General features: G+C 32.6%; 1 protein-coding gene and 1 pseudogene across 2 annotated transcripts; one reads left to right on the top strand and one right to left on the bottom strand.

Moving 5' to 3' along the window:
• The first annotated feature begins 13,430 nt into the window (after positions 1 to 13,430).
• On the top strand, positions 13,431 to 14,202 carry LOC146926559 (large ribosomal subunit protein uL11x pseudogene; annotated as a pseudogene). Its single transcript, XR_015034153.1, has one exon. The product of XR_015034153.1 is annotated as a large ribosomal subunit protein uL11x pseudogene (transcript).
• Positions 14,203 to 15,515: 1,313 nt separating this feature from the next.
• On the bottom strand, positions 15,516 to 19,857 carry LOC146926560 (mitochondrial uncoupling protein 1-like). Its single transcript, XM_085758850.1, has 9 exons — positions 19,708 to 19,857; positions 17,938 to 18,156; positions 17,763 to 17,841; positions 17,458 to 17,591; positions 17,276 to 17,374; positions 17,064 to 17,168; positions 16,624 to 16,698; positions 16,013 to 16,099; positions 15,516 to 15,840 (listed from the first exon to the last, which is right to left on the bottom strand). Exons 1-9 carry the CDS (start codon positions 19,783 to 19,785, stop codon positions 15,805 to 15,807), a joined length of 912 nt encoding a protein of 303 aa, XP_085614976.1. The 5' UTR covers positions 19,786 to 19,857; the 3' UTR covers positions 15,516 to 15,804.
• Positions 19,858 to 20,269: the final 412 nt, after the last annotated feature.

Raw genomic sequence — 20,269 nt, forward strand, 5'->3', positions numbered from 1 at the left:
TAACAACGAACACTAAATCTATTTGCATAACAATTTTGTAGATTTAAAACTTGATAAAATTTCCCTCAAAAAAAAAAAAAAAAAAAACTTGATAAAAAAAATTGATAGCGATTAAAAACATATTTAATAAAAAAACATAAAAGAAACTATTACAATAGTTTATATCCGAACACAAAAACCACGATTTTTTTTTTGTGTTGTCCTGGGTTAAAACTCGGACCTTGCATATATTATGTATTGTCCCTACCAACTAAGTTAAACTCACGAGGACAAAAACCACGATTAAAATACTTAATAGGAGACATTTTATTTAATATTTAGAAAAGGAGAGCGAGAAAGGTAAAAGAGAAAAATATAAGTAAGAAAATTGACAAAGTCCAAAACATTTTTAGCATGTAAAACTAAGATAATTTATAAATGAGAAAACTTTTTCCTTCAAAAAAAAAAACAGAGAAAACTTTTGATAGTTTATAATTGAAATAGAGCTTAATATTTTGATGGATAACTGATAAATTTTGGTCTCATAAAACTACTTAGATGGTACAATTTTGCAAAACATTTGATATGTTGTGACATATGTTTGACCCCTCAATTCTTCACTTTTGCAGCACATTATGTGTGGGAGTTTTATTATTGAGCTCTTTAGGGAAAAAAAAGATTAATTTTGACCAAAAAATAGTTTAAAGTAGATTCTGAATAAAAAATAATATTTACAGAATATTAAGTAAGGAAAGGATTGATTTATGAGTTTTTCTAACCACACCCCAAAAATATCTGGTTACACCCAAATTTAAGTAAAATTTAATGATAATGCCAAAATTGTCCTTACTCATCTCAATTGTTCAAAAACCTTTTTTTTTTTTTTTTTTCAATCTTTCACCCTAAATCTTCACCTTGTCTTTCTTACAAACATCCATGTGACCAATTCCACAATAAAGGATTAAAAATTGAATGATAAGGTATTTCATACTCTATTAGAATGTTTTAGTGGATGATTTTGTGTTTCCATTTTTTTACTGATTCTTTGTTTCTTCTGCGATGGCGAACTGTCCAACGTTGAATTCTAATTTTGGATTATACGTGAACTAAAAAAAACGTATGTTTACGTAGTTTGGGATTACTTACATTGAAAAAATCGGTTTTTAAATAATAACGGACGTTCACGTGAAATCAATTCACGTAGCAACAGTTTAAACTTTAGGCTTAAACTTAGTTAACGTAAATTAAAATTAACTTATGTTTACGTTAATTTAGTATACGTGTGCTACGTTAATTTCATTTACAAACCTTTATGCATCTCAATTTGCATGACAACTACTACTTGTTGGTCTATTATTGTTTCGTGAGCCGCTTCCGAATCCAATTGTTCTTGGTTGTAGTAATTGTGGTTATAAAATTATGTGATTCTACTTTCTCGTCTTTTATCATTTTGTTAATGATTATGGGTAACGAAAGTCGAAAAAACTATAGAGATGAGGAAACCTTGTGAATTTTGGAAGAAATGTTTGGGTCTCAGAGAAGGAGATGCACGCCTTTTGGGTTTGAATGAAGGAGATAACTAAGTGTTCTGGGTTTTGGAAAGATGAAAGCATTTTGAATACAGTTGGAAATTTATCTTATTTGAAGGATATTTTAGTCATTTCGTGGTGTAACTAGGTTTATTACGGGTGTAACTAGAAAAAGTCTTGATTTATAATGTGAATAATTAAAAATATATATGAATTTTGTTGTTAAACTTTTGTTTAGACATGTAATTCGCAAACATTTAAACATTATTAAGTGGGTTGATTAGAGAACTGATAATTTCTTACACTGAAACAGATGGAGAAGTAGTAAAACATTACAAACTAGTGATAAATGAAAAGTGATGAATGTTTTATTTATGTAGAAAGTGTTGAAGGTATCAAGCAAACTAGTTTGAACCTCCTTTTATAGTGATTTACTCCTCCTTCAACATTGGATACCTCTGTGTGTATTGCTAGTTGCAGAAGAATGGGAGACCAAAAGGTACAAGCATGTGCAAGTAGTGGTCCTTGTGAGTCCAAAATTGCAAAATGAAAAAACTACCCAAAAGTAAAATTGGCTTGTATAAAAAATAGAAAAGCATGTAAAAGATATAAAAAAAAAAAAATTTACTTATTTTAAATTTTTGTATTTTATGAGTTTAAATTATTATATGGATACATAGTAGTGATGATGAGCTCAATTAATGGACTTAGTGAGCTACCCTCTGTTATTCTTAATGTTCTGACTTTATTTTTTACAAAATAATAAAAAAAATAGAAAATTGCTTTTCTGACATCAAAAAGTTCATATTGACACATGAAAATGACCAAATTACCCCCGGCGGTAGTTAACTGCCTCTGACATATCAGGCAGCAGTTAACTGCCTGAATAAGTTTCGATTTATTTTGATTTTTCGACCGAAACGCGTAAAATCACAATTGGAACTGCACTTAAGTGCAACAAAGCCAGAGGCAGTTAGCTGTCTCTAGAGCCAGCGGCAGTTAACTGTTGCCGGATATGCCAGAGGCGGTTAACTACCGTTAGAAATAATTTGGTCATTTCCATGTGTCAATATGAACTTTTTGATGTCAGAAAAGAAATTTTAAAAAAAATATTATCCTTACCGGACCTAAGATTGACGATGTGGGAGTTGGTTGGATATGGTTGAAGACAACTTAGTGAGTTAATCTCATTTATTTTTAATGTTTCAATTTTTTAAATCTATAATGATTGTTGTTGGTGTCATTAAAAATATAAGAATTTAAATTATATTTTTTTTTGTTATATTGTTGGTGTCATTGAAATAGATAAATAAGGTTAGTTTAGTTTGTTATAATTTGAAAGCAACAATAATTTATATTTATATTTTTAATCAAAATCAAAACTTCATAAAAAAAATACAATTTATAATTTTTAAACTTTAACACAATAAAAAGAGTTGAAAGACGAATACGTGAATGCTCGTCTTTTCGCTAGTACCTCATTCTATTTTCTTCCAAAAATATATTGTCATTCAAAAATAAAAAATATAAAGTGGTATATAACTAAATTAACTTTTTAAGGGTATAAGAATCATATATATTGAATAAGTATAACACAAGATATAATCTTAACACCGCACATAGCTCACATGTTGAATAAGTATAATTCGGCTAAGTAGTTTATCTATTGGAAGATTTGCTAGGCCAAAATAAAATTAATAAAAAATATTGGGGTACAGTTCCTATTATCCCTACTTACCTCTCATTCTCCCAAGTAGTATTGCATCTGCTTCTACTAGTGTCCCAGCAACTTCTTCCACCAGTACCTACACACCTATCAGTCCAACATTTTCTTCATCTAGAATCCACACACTTATTACTTCTTCCTCCACCACCAGTCCATCACACATAGTCACTATATCCAAACCCTTCCAAATCATGTATTTTCCTACCTTCCATTCAACCAACTTATTACTCACCATGGTGAACCAAAAACAGTGAGTCTTGCCTTTAAGAACCCTATCTAGCTCAATGTGTGCCTGAAAAGTTTACTGCTTTGTAGAAAAATAAAACATGGAATCTTGTTTTTTTTTTTTTTGACAAAAAAACATGGAATCTTGTTCTTCGGTCATTAAGCCACTCACTATAAGGGTTATTCTTACTTTATATCTCACTCATAAGTGTGATAAGCATTACGATGTTTCTCCTTCATTCATTTTCATCTCTGTACTAAGTGTACAATCACATGCATTATTCCATCATATGTCATCGAATTAATTAACTATTTTAATTGCGTTGGGAGTTAAATAATAAAATGGATTTCGCGTTGTTTCCCATACATGAAAACATATGATGATGGACATGTGGAAACATAATTGAATTTTATAAAGCATATAATCGATCAAAGAAACACATTGAATAAATTGATGACATCATTTTTATAAATTGTTAACTCTTTTTCAATCATTAATTTAGAATATTGAGAAAATTGAATGGCAAAGACTATATCGCATGCTCTATGAATTTGTTATTTCTTTTTTATTAACAAACGAACTTTGTTAATGTCGTGCTATGGATACAACCCAGAGATGAATGAGATGGTTTGCATAAAAATGCGGTCTTTGCAACCCAAATTGAATTTCTTATGCGAATGATGGTTAAAGATGATCTTGTAATATGTTCAAAAGATTATCGTTACTCTCGTACACATCGCAATAATTGATACACATGCATTTTCGGGTGTGTGAGCAAAGATCTATTAACATCTAGTATCAGACTTAGCATACTTACACTTTCAATAACTCTTTCTAGAAGAAGTAATAAATCAATCTAATAGTTGAATCATCATATATTATGTTGAGATTCATGTATACATTACTACAAATAATTTAGGTATTGCTTCAAGAATAGATATGTACAAAGATTATAACTACCATATTATACATAAAATAAGAATATGTGATAGAATATTATTATATAGTTTTACAATTTTAAAAAATTTTAAAGACATGATTTTTGTTTTTAAATATTCAATATTTGTATGTTAATATTTGTTAAAAGTGAGGAAAGAAAAGCCCAATTTTTGCACGTAATTTAGCCTAGGACTTAAGTTTTCAGAGCCACCCCCCATGACAATCAAGAATGATTCCATAATAAATAATAATCATTTTTAACAATTTTACTTTAAAATCAATACCACTTTACTTTATAAATATTTTGATTCGCATAACTGACGTGAATAAAAAAGTAGAATAAATTATGCAATGAAATTTTAAATTTAAATTTTACAAGTTCATAATAATGTTCTCACTCCAATGGTGTAATATATTCATACATACCTTTACTATCACGAAAGGTTAAAAAATTAGTGAAGGAAAAGATAATGAAAAGTTAGCTAAATTATATTTAATTATTATGATTATTAAGCTTATTATATAATTCTAAAATAACTTATAGATATATTTAAGAGAGAATTAGTGATGATTCTAATGTTATGAAGGGTTTTTAAAATTTCATAATGCTTAAATCATTTAATTATTTTTATCAGACCATGAACTTTATATATTATAAATAGATCAAGTCATTTACTATTATTTAGATGCAAATAGAAAGAAAAAAAAATATGGTTGAAACTTTGAAGTTGTTTTATGTTCTGATTCTTTTTTTTTTCCATATTTCTTGGCATAATAGTATGTAATTCTTCTTTAATTAGGTTTTTTGACGTTCGTTGTGAAAAAGATAAAGATTGTCCAAAAGTTCCGGGGGTTAATGTTAGGTGTCGTAAAGGCTTCTGTGTACAGATCTGAAACATACTAATGATATAAATGAGTTCTTGCTCTAGCAAGATAATTGTACAATATATCTTATGTTAGAATGTTCCACTTGTTATCATTTAGTTTTTATGCATATGCACTAAATATTTGCTCCTCCTCCTCCTCAATACTAATTTCACATAATCCCCATCTTGAAACCATTAATTCAAACCAAGTCTTATCAAATCCATTGTTAATTATGTTTCACGCCTCAGTGAGATGAGACAATATGACAATATTATCATGAATCAACAATAAGCAGTATCAAAAAGAAATTAAACAAAAAAAACTACATTTTCTTTAATGGAAAATACATATATTATAAATAAAAAGGTAAAATCTCATGCAAGATTACAACCACAAAGAAATTAGAGTACAAGAAGTACTAAAGTCAAGCAATAATAAAAACACATAGAATCCCATCCACAGGAAAACAATAGCAAAAACTAAAACACCAACGGAAAACCAACTAAACTCCTATCAAGAACACTCAACCACAGGTTAAAGTTCAGAGTTTGACTCGACTTTTAACTCGTCGAGCTTGGTTTATGAACCAAATGAATTGAGTTTGAGCTGAAAATTAAATTCGTTAAATAAATGAGCTGAACTTGAAATATATATAGTTCGACTCAATTGGTTCATGAGTCGACTCGATTACAAATATATATATTTGCAACATGTGGCAAACTACAAGAGGCAACATAGAGAGTTAGCACAAAACAAGTCCCACATCGGAGGTCTTGTAAGCTTACAAAGGCTAACTACATTATAAATATTTGTACAACATGAGGTCAAGGTAAAATAAGATTGGGGGTCTGTGTTTTTTCACTGTCATTAAAGTGACATGCACATTCCATTTTTCGAACTTGAACAAAGTAGTTTAATTTTTTTTAAGCTACCACTATTACGTGAGCACTCGGCTTCTTGAACCAATTTGTGGTTTGGAAGGGGTTTTAGGGAATTCTATAGATTTGTATATTTAATATTTGCCTTTTAAAAATAATTAAATTAAATGGTGAAAAGATCTAAAAAATTATCTTTTTCTACAACCAAAGAAAATATTTTGAATTATATGTGTTTCGAGCTAACGAACTGAACTTAACGATTCAAACTGAGTTGTTCATGAACTTTTAACGAATCGAATTTGAGCCAAAAAAATATTTCGTATCGTTCGATCGAGTTTCGAGCCGAACTATTTCTTATCAAGTCGAGTCGAGCTCAGACAAGTTCGACTCGATTCGATTCATTTCCAGCCCTAACCACAACCGAACAAGAGCAAGACTAGGAACATAACCCCTTAGTCAACCAATCCAAGACAAATCTACCACAAGTCACTAACGGTGCCAACATAGAATGTGTTCATGAACCCAATCATATAAGGAACAAGTGTGAGTGTGACCATAATGTTTTCATAAAAACCACTTCCAAGAGGTGAATTTAACAATATCCACCAATTGTAGCAGATACGTCTCCTTCCCCAAAATGATGTGAGCGGTTCGGGATCTCCACAAGGGCCACACAATAGATTGTCAGATTAATAATAAGAAATCGAACCCCCCCCCCCCCCCCCCAAAGCTAATTTAAACATAAAACTAAGAATATTTGCTAAATCTGAAGGTAAATCAAACTCCCACCTCAACCACCTAAACACATGATGCCACACCTGGCCTAAAAAAGGACACCTAACGAAAAGGTGACTAACCGACTCAATAGACTCCTTAAAAAAAACACAAGAAATGACCCCAAGATCAACTATAATTATGCTAGAAAGAGATTTTGTCGTGCAAAATCCTATCCTGAAGCAGCTGCCAAGTGAAAACAATCACCTTGAGAGGAGACCAATATTCCCACACCCTTGAAAAAAGTCTCACAATTTCTTCTGACCTCTCGTCCACCACACTAGCTCTCATATGAAGGAAATTATAAGCTGATTTTATTGAATAAATGCTCGATCAATCATTGATCCACCCCAAAAGTCTACACCTTCAAAGAAGGTTGGTCTCTTTAAAGTCTGGAGTAACTCTCCCAAAATCACAAGTTCCACTCAAAAAGATCTCTTCTCCACTTAAGATCCTAGACCCATTTAGATCCCTCTCTCAAGGACATATCAATCACTTTAGCTTCTTTCTGAAGTGAAACTTGAAACAACTTGGGGAAACGAATTCTCAAAGAAATAGCTCCCAACCAGGGATCTTTCCAAAAATTTGTAGATCGACCATCTCTAACCTTTCTGAAGATACTATTAGAAAACCAATAATTAGATTCAGACTGACTTGTTCCCAATAAGGATATCTCCTTCTACCAGTTTGAGACACCTCTTAAATCCACCTCCCTCCCCCACAATGATCCCATGAAGACCCTTTCAAATATCTAGCTCTAATGATATTTTTCCACCCAGCCTCCCCCTTACGATCAACCTCCAACTCTACATCCCTAAAAGGGAAAGATTAAATCAATCTTAGATATCTGATACCCAACCCTCCTTTACTCTTAGACTTACAACATTTAACCATCGAACCTAGGTAATCTTTCTCTCCCCTTTAGACCATCCCCACAAAAAACGATGTTGAATCCTCACAATCAGTCTCCATACACCATTTGGCATTTTCACAAAGGAAAGGAAAAAAATTATAATAAAGTTAAATACTGAGTTTAAAATAATCACCCTCCGACCCAAACTAACAAACCTATTACTCCATGAATTCAAGCGAGTTACCAGAGTATCTAACAAAGGCTGACAGGTAGACAATCTCCTATAATTAACCCTAATTGGAAGACCCAGATACTTAAAAGGAACATAACCAAGACTACAATGGAGAAAAATTGTAAGCGTGCCTAGGAAAGACGCATCAACATTAATTCTCATGATACAACTCTTAGAAAAGTTAACTCAAAGACATGAGGCAAGCTCAAAACACCTTAAGATAGTCTTAATGGCCCAAAGGTTTTCCATCATTGCCTTTCCTATAAAAAGAGTATCATTAGCATATTGAAGGCTCAATAATAATCAAGCCTATTCTCATGGTTGATTATCATTGAGACCCTTTAACTGTAACCTTATTATCCCTAAACTCACAAATGTTTTGTTTATATTGTCTAATCTTATTTGGTCCAATATCGAACTTCACCTTTCGGTCCTTCATTTGATATTTGAGATATGATGAAATAACAATATCAAACTTCACATGTAATATAAATTAGAGTATAGACTTGGGTTGAATACATTTCAATCATTAGATTAGTCCAACAATTTCAAGACTAGAAGAGTCTACTCACTCATGATCATAGTAGACAATAGATTAAAATATAAAGACATGTAATATAAAGGAATGAAAATAAACAACTAGAAATTTAAAGTGCTGAAAAATAAAGTGCAGAAAAAATAAGAACAATAAACTTAGAACAATGTAAAACTTTGATTTCAATTTGGAGTAAGTTCACAAACAATCCAAGTTGTGTTACAAGTCTAATAAGGGACCTATTTAGAGCCTAGAGCCTTAGACAAATCATTAAACTCAGATTACAAGACAATAATGAGAAAACTCCAAGAGTTTGTAACCTCTTTTTTCTGACTGCATAACGTGCACGGTCGTGCGTGTGAGGTACACGATTGTGCTGTCTTTCAAAACTTGTTCATATTTTGTTGATGGAAGGGGTGCACGACCGTGTTTGAGGGGCGCACGGTCGTGTGTTTTGTTACGACACAGAAGAGCAAGACCCCAATTAAAGTGAGTACGACCAGTGTTAAGGTGAGAACGACTTTGTTGATAAAAAAATGGCTTTTTCCTTGATTTTACTTCTCTTTCTTGCTCCTTATACTTGCTCTTGATCCAAATGTATTGTTCTTCATTATTTTTATTCTAAAAACAAAAATAATACTTTAAAGTAGAATAGCTCTAAAAAAGGATTAAAAGGCACTAATTTTTATTGAAATTGGAAGTTAAAAACATCATAAAGTACAGCTTATCAAATTCGCCTATGATTGAATCTTTACTTGTCCTCAAGCAAAAGACAAAGAAAATCAGCAACACAATTTTAATAGGAACAATTTTTTTTCAAAGCCAAGTGAAATTAGATTTTTGAGCTCTTTGAAAATGGGATATAATACACACGAATAGATTTAAAAATATCACTCCAAGTCAGAGACGGAAACAGAGACAGAATAACTTTGGGTAGGTAAAATCCGTGTCTAAAGTCCATCTCTAATGTTAAAAGTTTGATTTCGTCTCTATTTGTAAAATTTCGTCTCCATTTCTGTCTCTATGAACCGTCTCTCAATTCCGTCGGTATTTGAGACTTTTCTAGTAGTGCCTTGTGCTTTCAGAATTCTTTTCAACCCAACAACTTGTTTCAAGTGAGTGTGTGTGTAAAGTCCAGTTTTTATTGCTCATGTGTAAATGACATTATGAGGGAAAAAATCCTAACCTTGGTAATAAACATATGAATAAAATGTCACAATCATTTCATATAACCATGGTGGAAATCTTTTTTCTTGGTCACCTGGTGTTTATCCTTTTTTTATGGGAAACTCGGAGTCACTTTTTATTAGAGAAAGACATTATTATCGCTTTCTCTTTATTTTTAGGACCACCTACACTATATTTGACACCGATCCTATTTATTATTTCTCTTGTACTCTGATCCCCCCCCCCCCCCCCCCGTTTTTTTTCCTTACACCATATTACGACCTTTTTTTGTTCCTTACGCTAACTTATACTACTTTTTTTTTGTGAAATTTTAAAGTTATGCTTGCTACCAAAGTTCTTATTGTTCCTTAAAATGTCAATATACACACTTACTCAAAGTCTGCAACTTTGTGAATCTCTAAAAGAGAGGGGTTCACAATTAAACTGATGTGGGTTTAGTGAAACACTTAGAGCAAAAGGTTTTGTTTACATGCGCAAATTCATCATAAAACCTAGCCTTTATTTTTTTTTCCCGATACAATAATAAAAAGTCGCAACTCACCTTTCAGCTTGACACAAACAAAAATTCAGACAAGAGGAATTCAAATACAAAACTTGATACAAATGTTTGTGAAAAATAAAGCAACGTCACCAAAAACTTGATAGGAATCCGCAAGTATACGGTTCTATCAAGAAATAAAAATATTGATCCACAGGGAGATAAAGTAATTATCAATCTAATTCTCAGTTATGATTAGCTGAAAATTAATAAGTTTCGTTTGGTTTTGGACCGTCATAATATTCCTAAGGACCTGAAAGACCACCCAAAGGGCTTTTAGACCACTTAAAGAGGCCTTAGCGCCCTCCTAAAGGGCCCTAAGGCCCTGGACGCGCCTTATCCAGGGCGCCGCCTCAGTAATCTCTAGAATCCTCTAGAAACCGCCCAAAATACACAAATACCTGTATTGCTTGGAGACTAAGCAACCAAAACCCAAGCCCATAGAAGGCTATAAATACCACCCTTGAGAGCCTTCTCAAGGCATCCAATAGTCAGTAAAAACCCTAGCACATGATACCAAACCCTAGTATCCCTTATTGTGCTTTTTGCAGGTACAGGTTTAAAATTCAAATTTAAAAAGCGTCATGGGATTGTTGTTTTCATCATAATGAGCGAAACTAAGATGAACATGAATCGGAATTGGAACGGAAATGAGAAGATCTATTGCAAGCCGTGTAATTGGAGACGAAGGGATTCAAAATTGTCATTTTAGGGCTTTTGTGAATTTGAAATGGAGGGATGAAAAAATTGGGGGTTTCGTGAAAATGATATTGGGGGGAATGTTGGAGCCAAGTGAAATTGGATTTTGGAGCCTTGTGAAAATTAGACATGGCCCCAACGAATAGATAAAAAAAAGAATTTGACCGTTAGAGACGGATTTTGAGACTGGATAATTTTGTTATATAATTCGTCTCTAAAGTTCGTCTCTAAAGATAAGAATTAAATTACGTCTCAACTTATTAAATTCGGTCTCAATTTCCGTCTCTATTAGAGATGGAATAAAATCCGTCTCTAAATTTCGTCGGTATTTGAAACTTTTCTAGTAGTTATACAAGCATAATAAGATTGAATAATCGTAACAAAATAATACATGATCTTAGACATCAACAGATGAAATGAAAGGTGAAGGTTAATGCTCGACCTATAAGATAAAACATGGGATTCCAAATATGAAAATAGTATAGTTTCGTGAGGTGATACAGGGTAATCAAACTTAACTGGTTTACCAACGATTGTTTTAAGAAAATAGGATGTCTCGTTGGTTCAAAACACACATGTAGGTTACATTTATTTACCACACCTTTAAAATTTTGATTTTCATAGAAAACAAAAATAATTGGGAATGAAGTTTCTATCATTTTGATGAAATCACAAACCTAAAAATTCAATCTTTTTAATCAACTTATGAAAAGTGTAATTGTTAATCAACACTAATCCTGATGGGATTGATATTTTTACCATGCAATACACTTCTCTTTTTGATTTTCTGTTTTTAACTGTTTTCTTGATTTGAATGCAAAGAATTCGAAAACTTGGGGCCCATTATAAATTTGTATTCCATTATTTGACTAAATGACTTCCACCTAGTAGTAATAGTATTGCTCTTGCTTCATAATTAGTCATTGACCCATTATATTAAGACCTATATTTTAACCTTTTTTTATAGAGGAGGATCTATATATTCTTGCAAAGTTACGATATTTGTGACCTATAAATGTGAGTCATCTAACATTGTAATACCCATAAAAAATTGTAATAAATACACTTTGAAGAGCATAATAAAAATCCATATTCTTCTCTCTTTCTCTCCTTCATCTACATTATTCTCTATCTTTCTCTTAATTAGATTGATTTTGTAACAGATAAATTAATTAGTTAATTTTTGGGTTAATTAAGTTTTTGGTCCCTATAAATATCTGCAGTTTTGTTTTTAGTCCCTATAAAAATAAATCACACTTTTTAGTCCTTACAAAATTTTTCGTTAGCGTTTTTAGTCCCTGTTAAATTAAAATTTGTTTAATTATGCTTAAAATTTTAAATTTTTTAATAATTTTTTACATACTTATTTAAAACATTATAAAACGTTCCGCCGCAATAAGTTAGCTAAAAAATTTATTTTTAGGTCCAAATCTACGTTAGTTTTATCTTGAATTTTTGGCGTTTTAAAAAAATTATATTTAATTCATTACATTTTAAAAAATTCTAATTATTTATAAAAGAGATTATTATAATGTTCTTAACATGTCTGTTAAAAATCATTTAAAAATATAAAAGTTTAAGTATAATTAAACAAATTTTAATTTAACTGGGACCAACACATACTTTTAGTCCTTGTAAAATTAAAATTTGCTTAATTGTGCTTAAACTTTTAAATTTTTAACATATTTTTTACATACTTATTTAGAACATTATACAAAGTTCCTCCGCAAAAAAGTAACTCAAAATTTTATTATTAGGTCCAAATTTTCATTAATATAATCTTGAAATTTTGGCTTTTAGAAAAATTCATATTTAATTCATTATATGTTGAAAAACTAAAAGATATTATAAAAAAGTGTCTTACGATGTTATAAACATGTCTGTAAAAAATATTTCAAAAATTTAAAATTTTAGGCATAATTAAACAAATTTTAATTTAACAGGGACTAAAAACACTAACTGAAAATTTTGTAGGGACTAAAAAGTGTGATTTGTTTTTATAGGGACTAAAAACAAAACTGCAGATATTTATAGGGACCAAAAACTTAATTAACCCTTAATTTTTTTATTACAAAGAGGTCGAAGCCCGACAAATAAATTAATTTAACATAATGGAATGTGTCTAAAATTTCCAAATATAATATATAAAATTAATGGGAATACTAAATAGAAATTCCCGTAAAAAAATTATCAATTATTTGCCAAAAAATAATTTAGAGTCTTGACAGCATGTCACGCGCGCATTCATGCACAAATTGGGCCGAAACATATGAAGAAAAAAAAAAAAACCGTAAAAGAAGCCATGCGAAAACCCTAATCATATCATATACACCCTCCGGTCACTAATATAAGCAAAAATCTACTTTTTTGATACATTCAATTAATGATGTATGTGGTCTTTATTTTATGTCACATACATCATTAATTGAATGTATCTAAAAAGTGGATTTTTGCTTATATCAGTGACCGGAGGGTGTACTATATATATCTCTAGTCTCTGCTATTTTGTTACACTCTCACTCCTTTGTCTGAAACCCTAATCCCTCTGAAAACCTTGCCATAATGTCTCCAAATTCCGACCCCTCAAAAATCAACACCGTTTATGTCCGAGTCACCGGTGGCAAAGTCGGAGCAGCGAGTTCACTCGCTCCAAAGATCGGTCCACTCGGTCTCTCTCCCAAAAAGATAGCGGAAGATATTGCCAAGGAGACCGAAAAAGATTGGAAGGGTGTTAAGGTTCCTGTTAAGCTGACTGTTCAGAACCGTCGTGCTACGGTTGAGGTTGTTCCATCTGCAGGGGCGTTGGTTATCAAGGCTTTGAAGGAACCGGAACGTGACCGGAAGAAGAACAAGAATATTATGCATGATGGCAGTATTTCGTTTGATGATGTGATCGAGATTGCGAGAATTATGAAGACGAGGTCTATGGCGAAGGAGCTTGCTGGAACCGTGAAGGAGGTTCTGGGAACGTGTCGCTCTGTTGGATGCACTATTGATGGAAAGGATCCAAAAGATTTGCAGCAAAAGATCAATGGCGGAGTTATTGCAATCCCTCAGTACTGAGGAGGTTTTTATTTTTTCCAATGATCTGTTTCTTTTTTCTATGTTTTTAAATATAAATTTGAGGAACTATTGAACTTTTATTTTGTTGTTGAGTTTCTGTTTTGGATAATCTTGATAAATTTGAGATATGTTACTCTTTTGGATTATGTTTATGACATATGGTTTTGGTATTTTAATATATTTTTGTCAATGGATCAAGATTTTATGCGATATATGTGACTCTGTTGGAAGTTTTGTGCCTTGAATTTCGCTTAGATTTGTGGTGTAGAGAATCGGTACTATTTTTATTGATTGAGTTAAATAGTTTGGTTTTGTGTTTATTGGTTAGCTTAAATTGTTGATTATGCTTTGTAATTTTTGTGTCGTAATTGTAGACATTTGGTTAATATTAAGCACCATTGAGTAGTTTGTAGGACACATTGCCAATAGTCTTTAGGACCAATGACACCCCCCTTTAAAACAGACAAAATTGGGAGAATGAGTGTTTTGGAATATTGGATGATTTTTTTTTTTTCCCCCTGGTGTATGTAGATTTGCTTATTGAGAACTTGATTAAATTTTGATTTTGAGACAATTAAACACCGATCAGATTTTGTATGATTGAAATTTCTTTTATGGCTAATCATAAGAGTATAGTGATATATTGTACATTGTTGCATCCTCTAATTTTATCCAGATCTGTACAAATTTCCTTCATTTGTGTTTGATTCCTTAACGAGAATTTCCTACCTATGTTTTTGGTTCCTTAATGAAAATTTCCTTCCTTTATTTTTTGGTTCCTTGATGGTCATTTTTCACTTCACCCAGTTTTTAAGTTGATGGACATGTATCTATAGATGGTTTAATAAGTTGCATTTTGTGCTATTTTATCACTGTTGTAGCTTATATGCATGGTAACCACGATAACTATTTTTGAAGTTGAAGCATGTGACTTACTGATCCCAAACCCTCGTTTTTTCGGTAGATTAATTCGCCCGTTTTGGGGTTTGGTTCAATCCATCTGTTAAATAAGTCGCATCCGTGGCTGCCGTAACTAGGGAATGCTGATGTTGGGTTAACATTTTGATTGAATTAGTGTCATGAGCTTAATCTGATGTTTGAAAATAAAGTCCTTTCTCTAAACTTGGTAGGATTCTTTTAGTAAACTGTTTTTTTTTTTTTTTTTGTGTGTGTGTGTTTTTGTAGGTGTTCAGTAGAAGAGATTTGATGTTTATTATTAAAAAAATTATAATATCCTAAGCATTCAAATAGAAAAGCTCTATTGTGGATGCTTTTAATTCTTTCACTTATCTGATTTGGATGTTTTAATTTTTTTTGCTGAAATCTGATATCAATTTTGATATCAAAAACAAGATAATATCCAAAGTGACTATAATATTATCCATTGCTTTTGAATTGCTTTAGAAAAACAAAATTGAACCTGATCAAGGTCTCATGATTAAATGTATTTATAATGGATGCATTGGTTTTGAGACATAACCACAACAAATTTGAAAAGAATCTTGTATCATGTCGACCAAGACCGTTCGTAGTTAAATTTGAAGAGAATTATTACATGGAAAGAGCATGCAATCCTACAAAAGAGATTGCAATTGTAAGAAGCTAGTATCTATGAAATATTTTCATTTGTTGAACTTTCACGTTTTTCTCCTCTGAAAAAAATGTTTGACTACATCCTAGTTGGTAAAATGAAGAAGGGACTTTATTTTCTACAATTTCAACTGCATTTGCATTTGCAAAATGTCCACATAGAAACCACTCCATGAAATTGATTGAGCTCATGACGACTGTAAACTTTTGGCGAACTTTTTAGCCTGCGTGAGAGAAAATTGTGAGAAAAGTTACAAACACAAATCAATAGCTAAAGTATGTATGTTTACTTAACCCAAACAGACCCAAAATGCATTTTTTGGAGTATATGGCTATGCGATTATCATGAGCCGAAATAACAAAGAAGAGAAACATAGAAGAGTATTCGTATTGTACCTGTTCTAGGGTTAGAAACATAATCACGTTCCAAGATCCTAGCCGTCCAAAATTTGGGAGGAATCCTTTATAAAACGCCAAAGGTCCCTGAGAAACACCAAATTACACAGCCAATCAGTAATGATAAAGGACAGCCCTTTGAATGTAAACCAACCGAAAAAAAATAAAATAAAATAAAAGGTGACATATAAGTTCAGCCTGCTAAGCTTGTGTATTATACCAACAAGATACAATTTTTTTTAAAGGCAAATATTAGTGGTTAGTCTGTTAAAGGAAAGTTTTTTAAAGGCAAATATTAGTGGTAAGTCTGTTAAAGGAAAGGGAAAATTGTTAGCATCAGAAATCGAACCCCTGGACCTCATTCTTAAAACATCTTTCATGTCCCAACCCACACCATAGGGCATTCGGGGAAAAACTCCAAATACAATTAGATATGTTAAAACGGTCAAAATAATTTTATGCATCTTAACAGAAAAGGATCTACATAAAGTTAGTGATTGTACCAAAACCAAATATGATGATTAAGGTTAAAGTTAGTGACTGTACCAAAACCAAATATGATGATTGATGTTCTTAACAGAGGAAAATAGTAACAGAGGAAGTAAACATACATCATTCTTTAAGGTTTTGACAAAGCAATCAAGGGTGCTTTTGTAACTAGAATCTCCCATCATTCTCGACTTGACCTGCATATTCACCAAAAGGAAGATAGAACAGAATTATTAGTAGAAAGGTAAGAATGAACAAGCTAGAAGCTCGCTTCATCTTGTTCACCCAATATGAAAATGAAACAGTAAAAAAGTATTTATATACATCCCCACCTTAATGGACCATAAAGAGATCAGCTGTTGTCAATGACAGTATTTTTTTTTCAAAACGTTATAAGAGCAAACTGATTCTACCATTGTGTAATCATTCTGGGATTCTTATCTAATCATGGTTTGATTAGGGGGAAACTAGAGACAAATTCATATTAAATTGTAAAACAATTATATTATATGTTGATGAAGCCAAGTCAATAATGTCTATGTAGTAAACACTTAAAAATTACCACATCAACTGGGGAGCCGATACAGACAGCGAAAAACCCTGCCCCAAGGCCAGCAAAGAGATGAGTTACAACATTGTCAGTGAACCCCGGAATTTTCAAAATAGTCTGCATAAAAACATAGTTAGTTATTAAAAAAAAATCACCATTGTCTACAAAACGAATACTATGCAACGCAAATCACAATACATGTCACCAGTAATACTATAAATTACCTGTTTCACTTGATCATAGCTAGCTAGTTCAGCAGCGTTGATAATACCATTTCTCGCTATGTTGGGACCAAGCCCTGTCCATAGAGCTCGAACTCCTTCCTGAGTGTTAAATGCAGATTTTAAAAAAAAAAATGAAATACATATTTCTCTTTCATAAATCATGTTAGGTTAAATGTATAGACCTGTCTCACAATTGACGAATAAGCATTCAAAGATCCAGAGTAGCGCCTGGGAACACCAGGAGGTAATTTTCCTTCTGCTTGAAGTCTTACTTTGACAAGATCAGTTGGATTTGCCACCATAATTGCCACAGCACCTGTTGATGTAACAAATTGAAGAGTTGTAGGCAGTAGTATCAAGGTAGAGAAAACACAAATACATGTTAGGAAAAAGTACATAATCCCAACATATTAAAATAGATTCAAATCAGAGCACACGGTGGCACAGAAACATTATTCCCACAACAACTTCCAGAATTGAGCTATACCTGTTGTAAATGCAGCTAGAATTTTCTTTGACAGTGGAACATCGCCCACATGGTCCTTCCCCGTGTAGAAAGTCTTAACCTGTTAATCACCATGCTATTCACAGATAAATAATCATACAATATAGATGAACTCAAATAAGTGAACAAGTTTGTGCAACAAAGATTCGAATCTCACAGGCTCATATAACCCAATCCTTAATCCTCCATACAAACATTGACGATGCAGCCCTGGCACAATGCCCTTCCAGAGTGCTGAAAGACCTTCTTCCCTGGCAATCGTTCCAACCGTTCCCAACATACCCTTGTATTTAGGTAAAGAGGATACATCACCAGCTACAGCTTGCTTTTGAAGCTGAAGCCTGACTTTGGCGGTGTCCAAAGGTATGGTACAAACCTATATCAATCACAAGAACGTCTGAGCAAGAACATCAATATACAGCTAGAAGCGAGTACTTACAAAAACAGTATGAGAACTAGCAAATGAACATGACATGAGAAACCCAAAAAGTAATCAGTAATAAATATATGACTAGTGAAATCAATCTCCATTGATAGCAACTCAGGAACAAAATTCGACATATTTAAGGAAGACTGTCACTAAATAAACCAACCACAATGCAAAAGCTGTTTTCATAGAAGCTAATTTGAAAGAGTATTCAATTTTATCAGGTATAATTTTATTGCCAACAAAGTTCAACCAATAAAACTATATCTGCATGTGCATAATTGCATGCTGTATTTAGATGATAGGAAATGAAGGGGAATGTAAAGGGAATGAATGGAAAGGGGGAAAGTTCCTTCTTCAGGAGTTTAAAAATAGATTGGAAAGGATCAGAATCGACTGGGTGGAACGGATGAAACTCAAGGGTAATGGAATTCCATTTTGTCCCTTTGATAATCTTCCAAATAGGGTGAACGATAACTAGGTCTCAATCCTTCTCCTCCATTCACCAAAAAAACATCCTATACCATCCATACAGATCATTACAATCCATGTCAAACATTTTGTCCAACAATTTAATTCCAACATGTGCAATACAAACCAACAAGGATGGAAAAGAAAACTCCTAATCCACCTAAATATTTGAAACAACAAACAGCCCGAATTGAAAAGTACAATCCTTTCATTTCATCAAACCAGACCAGAGCAGTCAACACCCATTGTGACTGACCACCATTGACTAATTACAACTATAAACCAAAGGTAAAAATAGTGGAGTAATGTGTCTGGTTCGGAATCTAAGTATAATATACCAAATAAAGCTTAATTCACAAGCATTTCACAGAAAAAACACTAAAAACAAAAGGGTTCAATAAGTTCAGTCCCTATAAAATTTGAACTTTTTTATTTTGTTTTTGGCTTAATAGCAGTTTTAGCCCCTTAACTTTCCCAAAGTTGTGATTTTGGCCCTCTAAGAAAAAAAACTACAAAACCGCCCCCTAAGTTTTGCACCTGTGGCAGTTTTGGCCCCCAATGCCAATTTTGACTCGGTCTACGCTGACGTGGCACCCTAAGTGAGGTGCCACGTGTTATTTTTTTACCAAAAATTGGCCTTGGTGGGCCAAAACTGCTACAGTTGCAAAACTTAGGGGGCGGTTTTTTTATTTTTTTAGTCTTTGTAATACCTTTAAGTCACTACAAATCACAAAAGTTTATGTTTTTAGTCCCTCACATCCCTTATATCTAACAAACACTAGGGTGTGTTAAATTCCCAAAATTGAGGTTAACCCTTTTGAATAAACAAACATGATTTAACTGAATTCCACAAAATTGTTCACTTGATCATCAAATTTTCAGCTCAACTGATACCACAGAAGAAATTAGAACAAGCAATTACATTTCACTGAAATACAATCAGATCAGATCCATGAAAACCACAATAAAGCAATGTAAATAATAATGGATCATACTATACTCCTACACTACACAGGATAATAACATTACCTCAGCGAAACATGCGGAGAAAGCACTGCTGGCGAAGGTTGGACCAAAGGAGAGGTTGGATTTGGAATCTGCAACCATGGCAACAATGATGCAGAAGAAGAGGAAGGAATCGAAAGGTTGCGTTGCGTTTGAGAAATGAGAATTTGGGTTGTTCTTTTTTCTTTTTCTTTGATCGCTATGTATAATGTATTTCGAAATTGGAATGGTCAACTATTATTGTTTTGGAAATTTTCTTATGCAGCGATTAGGCGCCGTCTAATGCAACCAACTTACACGTTCTTTGTTCCATTAGCCATCAAAGTCATTATTACAATAATAATTAATGGGAAGCATTTGGATGACGTTATGTCACCGTGACATTAAATTTGGGTCACACAACACACATTGTCACACAACATCCGGACCACACAACACATACAACACATCTGGGCCACACAACACAACATCTTTGTGTGACCCAGATTTAATGTCACGGTGACTTAATGTCACCCAAGTATTTTCCAATAATTAATTAATTGACTCAAATCAAATTTGTACTCCCTCCGTCCCACAATAGATGACC

Source organism: Medicago sativa, chromosome 4 (assembly GCF_051527215.1).
Source record: "Medicago sativa cultivar Bolivia chromosome 4, Bolivia_mono, whole genome shotgun sequence".
Taxonomy (NCBI): domain Eukaryota; kingdom Viridiplantae; phylum Streptophyta; class Magnoliopsida; order Fabales; family Fabaceae; genus Medicago; species Medicago sativa.